We start from the raw sequence: 9,868 nt of genomic DNA on the forward strand, positions 1-9,868 counted from the left end.
CAAAAACCAAAAACAAAATAAAACAAAATGAAAATTGGCAGTTAATTTTTCAGTGTCCGTTTGACTGCGTGAGCAGAGCACCGGAGGCAGTCAGTCAATTGATGGTGGGGCCAATGGCGAATCCCAGGCTTCGCAGCCTTCTATGGTGGCGAAGGTGGGCCAACAAGGACTGGGCAATCGCTGCCATCGGATGTACCGTTATCGCCTTCGCTCTCACTCTCCTCTCCAACTCTTGGCGTGACGAACCAGACTCCGAAATCTCCCGCCCGTTTCTTCCCAACGCCGCCGCCTTCGATTTCGTCGACTTGACCTTGCTGCGCAACGCCAAAGATAGAGGCGCCTGTACTCAATCCCATCCCCTCTACTTTCCAATCTCTTTCTATCATCTCTCTCCCCCTAATTATTTGAATTTTGGTTTTGCAGTTTGTTTGGACGGGACTGCCCCTGGTTACCATTTCAGGAAGGGATTCGGATCCGGCGCCAACAATTGGCTGCTTCACATTGAGGTCAAAATTCTATCCCTGTGCCTTTTTTACAGGTCTAACACAAATTGTTCCATTCAATTTCAGTGAATATGCATATGCTAGTAGATTTTTATGTTTAGAAAGGAAAATTGTGTGATGGGTTTGGTTCAAAAATCGAAAATGTAGGGTGGAGGTTGGTGCAATTCGATTGAATTGTGTTCTTGGCGCAAAGGTACTCTACTAGGGTCTTCTAATTACATGGATCGTCGAGTTCCCTTTTCTGGGATTTTGAGCTCTCATCCATCACAAAATCCTGGTAAGCTTGATTTTATTCGGCTGCTACTTTTATTCCCGTAACGCTTCGTTTTGTAATTCTAGCTCAATCTAAGTTGTTGGCCATCTAATTGATGTGATTCAATTCATTGTTTGGAGCATTCTCTAGAATTCTTTAACTGGAACAAAGTCAAAATCCGATACTGTGATGGCGGATCCTTCGCTGGCCACCCGGAAAATGAGTCTAAGGTGCATTGTGTTTGGAGATTTTGCTGCCTTGTTTTAATTTTATAAATGGAAGAATGTAAGCTGTTATTTTAGCATTGGCTGTTCTTCTATTTCATAGATTGGATCAGGACCTTTTTTTAGGGGCCAGCTCATCTGGGAAGCAGTTATGGATGAACTCTTGTCAATTGGCTTGTCAAAAGTGAAAGAGGTATCTCGTGCTTACTTCGGTTAAGCTCTATTTGAATAATATGAACTGCAGTTCACAGCTTTTAAACATCAGAAATTTTCTATGCATGTATCGATGATTATGACTATACAAAATGTCTTTTCCACTCTCGTTCTAAGAGCTTGTTTCATTGGTATTATAATGATATGATTGGTCCAGTAATTGTAATAACATTTTCCGCAAGAAAAGTATTGTTTTCCACCATGAGCTAATTTAAAGCTACTCATCGAGATTATTACAGTGAATGGTCTTTTTCTGCTAATATGTATGAGTGGCACTCTTACAGGCACTTCTTTCAGGATGCTCTGCCGGTGGGTTAGCGACTCTTATACATTGTGATGACTTTCGACGTCTTCTGCCAAAGGATGCAACTGTCAAATGTCTTGCTGATGCAGGTTTTTTCCTTGATGAGTATGTTTTTTGTGTACTAGTGCCTTCGGCACCTACATCTTTTAGTGAACCTGTTCAAGATGAAATTTTTCTAGGATTATACAAGGATCATATTTCTTTGTGTACGCTTAATATCTCCTAAATCATAAATTTCATAAAATGATGGTGTTGCCAGATTCTACTCTCTCATTTTCATACGTCAGAATATGAGACCTATCAAAATGGAACACCTTTGTACCACATTTTTCTAAAATGATTAAAATTCTTCCTATCAAGTTAAAGTAGGATTTTTTAAATTGTTTGCAGGTATGATGCTTTTCCCTTTTTTCCTATCTAGTGCATCCTCTATGCTCAGGATAGTGAATTCATAAAGAAATAGGAGCTGTAGAGAGAGAAAGAGGGAAAGTTTTGAGCCATTTTCTGTTTGCTACATTTCAGGGAAGATGTTCTCCAGCATCGGACGATGAGGTCTTTCTATAATGACGTTGCCATCCTTCAGGTTAGCTTTGATCTTTACTATTACTCAAGGTTCTAAAAGACGCTAGGCGCTAGTCGGGCGGCGAGCTGGCCCTAGCGCCTAGGCGGCGAGCTGGCCCTAGTGCCTAGGCGGCTAGGCGGGGTTGCGGGCGCCTAGGCGGACTAGGCGGATTTAACTAAATCCATTATAGTTCGTGTAAATAAGTGTATGTGTATACTTAAAATATATATAATTTCATCATAAACTACAAAATAGAATGACACATATATTATGAAGCATTGGAACATAATGAAAGCATGGGGAACAAGCATATTATGTGTGCTCATTTAAGTATTCAACGTCTCTTACAATTTATTGAAAAAAAATAAAATGCAAAATGAAAGTTATTTATTTTCTGCCTAAGTGAGTCGCAACCTAGGTGGGTGCCTAGGTGGTCTAGGCGGGCGCCTCAGCAGGTCTAGGCGCCCTTTCTTAATTTTCAAACGCCTAGGCATTAATCGGGGCGGTGGCCAGCCGCCTAGCGCCTAGGCAGGGATTTTTAGAACAGTGCTATTACTAGCTTATATAATCTTTATATTTTTTTTATCACTCTATGTTTTTTTATAGAAATTTAATTACTATCAAATGCTGACACTGTCAGATCTGCAGGATCCACCATTTGATTATTAGATGTAAAATCTAGTCGATATGTTTTTAATTTATTTGGGTCCATCTGCTTGTTCTTTTTTGTGAGTCTGACACATCATATATGAGAAAGGGTTTCATTTATCTTGGTCTATATCACTTAATGAAAATTAAATCTTTAGCGGGAGGCTTTAGGACGTAAGCCATTAAACAGTACCTTCATTGCTTTCTCTTGCTTATTTTCTGTCGCGCTGTCAGGGTTTATCAAAAAGTTTGCACAAGGATTGTCTTTCGAGGATGGAACCAGCAAAGGTAGTTGTTCTTTTCCTCTATATAGTGCCAAATAGTCAAATTTTATAGCTTCTTATTTTTCTGCTCGGTTATGATTTATAACACAAAGCCCCCATTTTTTGTTGTGAACTTCTACACCAGTGTCTATTTCCTGAAGAAGTTATTAAACACATTAATACCCCAGTGTTTCTTGTCAACCCAGCTTATGATTTTTGGCAGGTAATTTTCTTCAGAACCGAAGCTTCATTTACTTGTTATCAGAAATTGATTTGCATTCTTTTCTCATTTCCTAATATTATGACATTAGGTACAACATATATTGATACCTGAAGCAGCAGATCCACATGGCCATTGGAAAAATTGTAAACTGAACATTCACAATTGCAATCCCAGCCAGCTTGAAATACTACATGGTAATTAAATTTGAGAAGACCAAATTATATATGCCTGACTGTCCAGGAAAATCACATACATGTAATGCTGGTCCAACTCTTTGTAGCTAAGCATGCTTGTGACCCGCTCTTCACGCGCTACTATCCCAGTGATCTGATAATTGTTAATTCTAGCGGTTGATCGTAACCATCTATAGATTTTTGTGGACTATAAACCAGCATATTTGCACACTGCATGCTGTGATGAGCAGAAAGTTTTGGGTCTTCTCATCACATTGCATTTAAAATATCCTATGAAAAATGTTACCCTAAGAATCCTAGAGTTTGTGGACCATAAACCAGCATCTTTTACAGTTGCAAGTTTCAAGAGTGGGCATTACTAACGTCAACTTCACAGATGTACATTGTCAAACTAGGGGATTATAGTATTGGTTCATCTTACATGTATATTTCACTAGCTTCATGCTTCTTGTCAATCGAAAAATAGGGTCCATAGATAGGTCCTTGCAATTCGTTCTGTAATGAAGTGTAATTATACAGAATATTGTGGCAGATTAATGTATCAACTTATTTCATACAGGTTTCCGTGATTCTATGCTGAAAGCACTGACTGAATTCCAAAAAAATATGGAAGGAGGAATGTTTATAAATTCATGTTATATTCATTGCCAGACGTGGATAACCGAGACATGGCATTCACCCACTTCTCCACGATTAAACAATAAGGTGTGGAAATTTTAATCATCTCATTCCTTTATTGGAATACAAATGGTTTTCTGTCATTTTTAAACTACTTTTCTGACTGATTTGAACTTTCATAGAAAATTACGGAGTCTGTGGGTGATTGGTACTTTAGTTGGAATGTGGTAAAGCAGATTGACTGCCCATTTCCATGCAATCCCACCTTCTATCGTATAAATCTCACTGGTCTCTCACGTTTTTATTGAACTCAAGAAAACTTCCAACTTTATAGTGGATTATTCCCAACTTTATATCTTTACTTCCTGGCGGAAATCTTCCCTTATTGTCCATGCTTCTATCCCTGTACACATTTAGAAGGAAGGTGTTTATCAAACCGGAAAAAAATAGAGACAAGGTGTGAAGAAAATGGAATAACAGTTTATACTTGCCATCATGTTACAAGGCTTTTTCATAGAGGAGGGGAGACTTTTTAATGTAATGTTCTTTGTGCTTTCAATGTAGTAATTGTTCTTTGTTATGTAAACATGCATGCCATGGATATCTTTTGTACTTTGCTTTCCAGAAAAAGATTTAGCAACGAAAATACAGAGACTGGAGATATGATGAAATCATGAAAGTTTAATGATCTTCGCCCCCTTTGCTTGTTTGCTCACTTTCCTTGAGGTTTTCGAAATATACATATATGTATGTATGTTGTATTCTTATAAATGTTTCTGTTCATGCAACTGAATGCCTAAATACCACGAGTCTGGCATTACGGCATTAAAATCTGCTTAACTTTATTGTTTGAAAACAAATGGTTTTCTGTCATCTTTCATGCTGAACTTGTTATCTGACCGGTTTGGACTTTGATAGACAATTGCAGAATCTGTGGGCGACTGGTACTTCGGTCGAAATGCAGTAAAGCAAATTGACTGTCCATTCCCATGCAATCCCACCTGCTATCATATGAATTTCACTGCTTTCTCACGAGGTTGATTGAACTCAAGAACGCTTCCAAATTTCTGGTAGGTCCATCTGTAGAAATTGACAATGAAGGTGTGTAGCAGAAAAAGGGAAAACGAAGAGAAAAAACGGTTTATACATTGATATCACATCTTCACTTGTTTACATAGAGAAGCAACACATCCTCTAATTTCCATATCAACCAGTTGAAATGTTTTCCTTTCAATGTAGTAATGATACTTCTTAAACAACTTTATGATGTTACTATGTTTGTACCTTGCTTTCCGGATTCTCATGCTTGCGTTTGTAGTAACTATTTTTTTCGTTGCAATTTGAGGATTACATCCTTTAATTATGTTTCCCCAAAGTTTATTTTTCTGTTTCTCTCAGGGTGTGGAACCAAAGGTTTTAACCTGCATTACCTGTGACGAAGATGCCTGGCTTTACAGAGTATCACTTCATTTAATTGGTTGCCAACTACAAGGGAAATAGATGAATCGTTGGACTTTTATCGATGTCCGAAGGAAACTAAGTAAGAAATATTTGGGGTATTTGTTGATTATAAGTTTTGAGACTTTGAAGAACTTCATACGCATTCTGTAGTTTGTAGTTTGGATCCTTTTAACGTCTTGCTTTGCCTGCTACTGTTAAGTCTGTAAAAAAATATGTTAAATTTTCTGGTGTCTTGTGTGAGAAATTTGGGTCCGACAACGAACCACATGTCTGTGCGGACCTAAACACATAAGACACCTCCTACCCATCTCTAATTTGTCATGCTAACCCTGACCAATCTTTGTTTCCAACCCCCTCTCCCATGTACCAGTTCTGGGTGCCAAATAGACGACCTTTCTCCTCATGGCCACACTTCAGCAAAAAAGTGAACCTCAATGCGCCACATCGTCAAATTTAATGAATTTGTTACGGGTATGAAGGTGAAAGGTAAGGTGAGACACAAGAATTGATTGTTAAGAGATAGGTCGTCCCAAAATGACTTTTAAGGAGAAATTTGGCACTTGGAACATCTCTAGGCAAACATAGCGGTACAACTTTTTGTCTCTCGCATGGTGAACATCATGTGCTACATCTTCAAATTTAACAGATTTTAGTCGGATTTGGTGGTGGAGGGAAAAATGCAACACAAACAGTTAATTTCATAGGCAAATTAGGTCAAAATAAAAGTAAATTGTAGCAATGGTCCCTTAATTTTAATCAAATTGTAGCAATGATTCCTTAACTAAAAATCCATTAGCATTGGTCCCTCAACACATCAAAATGTGTAGCTATGGTCATTTTCATCAACTTCATTAGAATTTTGTCAACATAAGTTATGTTGGAAGGACCATTACTACAATTGGGGTCCCTCAACTCATCAAAACATGTAGCTATGGTCATTTTCGTCAATTTAGTCAGGCTTTGTGAAAATGAGTTATGTTGGAAGGACCATTGCTACAATTGGGTTAAAGTTGAGGGATCATTGGTTCAATTGGGTTAAAATTGAGGGACCATTTCTCCAATTGGATTAAAGTTGAGAGACCAATGGTAATGGATTTTTAGTTGGATTAAAGTTGAGGGACCAATGGTAATGGATTTTTAGTTGAGGGACCATAGCTGCGCGTTTTGATGAGTTGAGAACCAATGGTAATAGATTTTTAGTTGAGGGACCATTGTTCCAATTGAGTTAAAATTAATGAACCATTGCTACAATTTACTCTCAAAATAACTATTAAGTAGCAAATAGGGATTTCAAAAATATATTGGAAAACATTGCAGTAGTTAGTTAATTTTATGGTCCGGTCCAATATGACTAAGTGCTGGTTTGGTACTGAAGTGCTTTTATAAAAAGTGGGTATACTATACAAAAAAGCTGAGTTCAAAAATGTGTTTGGTAAACACTTAAAAACAGCTTATTTTCACTGTTTTGGGTGAAAAAAAGCTGAAAATGTGAAGCAGCATAAGTGTTGGATTATATGTTGAATGTTGGATTATGATTTCTTGTTAAACGTTGGATTATATGTTTAAGATAAAGTTTATAAATATTTTTCTTTTAAAAATAAAGTATATTTAATAATTTTATTTGTTAAGAAAATTAAATTAATGACAAATTTAGTATTATACTTTTTTTTGTCATTTTACACAATCACAACTGTTTTGTGAAAAATTTTATCAAACACTATAATACTTTTTTTTTTTTTTTTTCCCCAAAAGCACTTTTAAAAAAAATTTACCAAACACCTTACTACTTTATTTCACAGCTTATTCTCACAGCACAACAGAAATTTTTTTTTTTTTTTTTTCAAAACACAGCTATACGACCAACCAGCCCTAAGTAAGACAATTTCTAAAAGAGTTACGAAGAATTTGGGCATCCATGATTAACGACCTCATGCAAACTAGCTAGTTTGGTCTTGTCCAAAATGTCTTTCCCATGTGACAAAATTGTGCTGCAATGCATCAACATCTTCCTCACCTAAAATGTAGTCAAGAGACCTCGTCGCTAATGAAAATCCTCAATATCGTCAATCATGTACGATTATAAGGGTTTTCATTGTTATGATTATAATCACGTACGATTATAGATGTAGCATATATCGAGCAAGGAGATATATGAGAAAATAAAAATATGAGATTTCATTTGGTTTCCAATTATAAAACATAACAATAGTGTTTGACAATATCTCACTCATAATTTATTTCTATTTCAAATTGGATTATCTACATAATGTGCGACTGCACTCAATGTCCCAAATCCAATTAGATAATTTACACCATTTTACTTTGTCAACTTCCATATTAGGTCCTCCCTAGCTACCATATTTGCCTAAACCATTTCAACAACCTCATGATGGATCCCAATCTGAAAGAGTCTGAATTTGCTCACCACTTATCACATTTTTAAGATACATTTCTTTTCAAACTTGCTCTCAATCAAATCTCGAGATTATTTTCTCAAGATTTGATAATAAAAAATTGGAAATAATTGTAAATATAGAGTACATGAAGCTTAAAATTTACCATCGTGGATTTACCGAACATGATCACCTTTAAAATACATATGGTCCCCTAATGTGGATTAACCAAGCATAATCATACATTCATAAGCATGGATCTAATGGTGTGGTCCCACATCGGATTAATCAAGCATGACCGTTTCCTATAATACTAGATAGTGATCACCTATCACGGATATATCAAGCATGATTACTCCTAGAATGCGTATGGTCCCTCAAAGCGGATTAACCAAGCAGGACCATTTCATGTAATACTAAACAGTGATCAGTCATCGCGAATACATGAAGCATATGATCACCCCTAGAATACGTATGGTCCCCCAATACGAATTAATCAAGCTGGACCATAGGTATGCATCTAATAATGTGTTCCTCCAATGCGAATTAACCAAGAGGACCATTTCCTATAGTACTAGGTAGAGATCACTCATTACTGATATACCAAGCATGATCCTCCTTCGAATGCATATGGTCCCCCAATGTGGATTAACTAAGCAGAACCATAGACATGCATCGAATAGTATGATCCCTTGATGCGGTTTAACCAAGCAGGATCACCCATGTACACACTACTACATGGTGCAAGCAGGATCACCCATGTACACACTACTACATGGTGCTCTCTCTCTCTCTCTCTCTCTCTCTCTCTCTCTCTCTCTCTCTCTCTCTCTCTCTCTCTCCTTTTCCTTTTCAAAAAAGGTAGACAGATCAAGTTTCTTAACTAAAAATTAAAAAATAAATAATGTTGACAAAATTTTTCATTCTTTTCTTGGTAAAGTAAATAAGTGGAGAAGAAAAGAACGAGAATAAAGAGAAAGCGAGATGCATGAGACTACGAAAATCAATACAAAAATATCTTTGAAAAAATTAAACCACTTGGTAAAAAATCCTCAATTCATTTTTCTTCATTTATCTCTTGATGAAAAACAGTAATGCGAACTCAGGTGTAACATAGTCGAGCAAATAGTTCAAAAGAAGTTTCTTAGGTAAAAAAAAACGTTGACAAGAATTTTCGTTCTTTTCTTAGTAAAGTGAATAAGTGGAAAAGAAAAGAACAGGAAAAAAGAGAAAGTGAGATGCACGAGTACAAAATCAATAGAATAAACCACTAGGAGAGAGAAAAAAAAAACTCAATTCATAGTTTCTTTATTTATCTCTTGACAAAAACCAATGATGCAAACACAGGTGTCACATAGTCGAGTAAAAAAATTAACATGAAGTTTCTTAGCTAAAAAAAAAAACAATAATGACAAGAATTTTCATTCTTTTCTTGGCAAAGTGAATCAGTGGAAAAGAAAGGAACAAGAATAAAGAGAAAATGAGATGCACACAAATGTGTCACATTTGAGTCAAATAATTAAAATGAAGTTTCTTAGCTAAAAAAAATTTCCAAGAATTTTTGTTCTTTTCTTAGTAAAGTGAAGAAGTGGAGAAGTGGAAAAGAAAGAATAGGAATAAAGAGAAAACGAGATGCACGTGACTACTAAAATCAATAGAAAAATATCTTTGACAAAATTCAACCACTGAAGGAAAAAAAAAAAAAAAAACCTCAATTCATAGTTTCTTCATTTAACTCTCGATGAAAAACAATGATGCGTATCGGGTGTCACATAGTTGAGTCAAATAATTAAAACGACGTTTCTTAGCTAATAATAATAATAATAATAATAATAATAATGTTGGCAAGAATTTTCGTTATTTTCTTGGCAAAGTGAATAAGTAGAAATGAAAAGAATAAGAATAAAGAAAAATGAGATACACACAACTACTAAAATCAATAAAAAAAAATATGTTTCAAAAAATTAAACCACTGGGGGAAATTTAAAAAAAATATATATATATCAATT

The 9,868-nt window shown here is 35.9% G+C and overlaps 1 protein-coding gene across 1 annotated transcript; it reads left to right on the forward strand.

Annotated features, from left to right (window-relative positions):
* The first annotated feature begins 64 nt into the window (after positions 1 to 64).
* On the forward strand, positions 65 to 5,396 carry LOC137723122 (pectin acetylesterase 5-like). The gene is made up of 12 exons (XM_068462290.1): positions 65 to 342; positions 424 to 506; positions 651 to 780; positions 907 to 986; positions 1,084 to 1,173; positions 1,478 to 1,602; positions 2,020 to 2,080; positions 2,942 to 2,995; positions 3,116 to 3,193; positions 3,282 to 3,387; positions 3,947 to 4,092; positions 4,924 to 5,396. Exons 1-12 carry the CDS (start codon positions 102 to 104, stop codon positions 5,044 to 5,046), a joined length of 1,317 nt encoding a protein of 438 aa, XP_068318391.1. The 5' UTR covers positions 65 to 101; the 3' UTR covers positions 5,047 to 5,396.
* Positions 5,397 to 9,868: the final 4,472 nt, after the last annotated feature.

Source organism: Pyrus communis, chromosome 17, assembly GCF_963583255.1.
Source record: "Pyrus communis chromosome 17, drPyrComm1.1, whole genome shotgun sequence".
NCBI lineage: Eukaryota > Viridiplantae > Streptophyta > Magnoliopsida > Rosales > Rosaceae > Pyrus > Pyrus communis.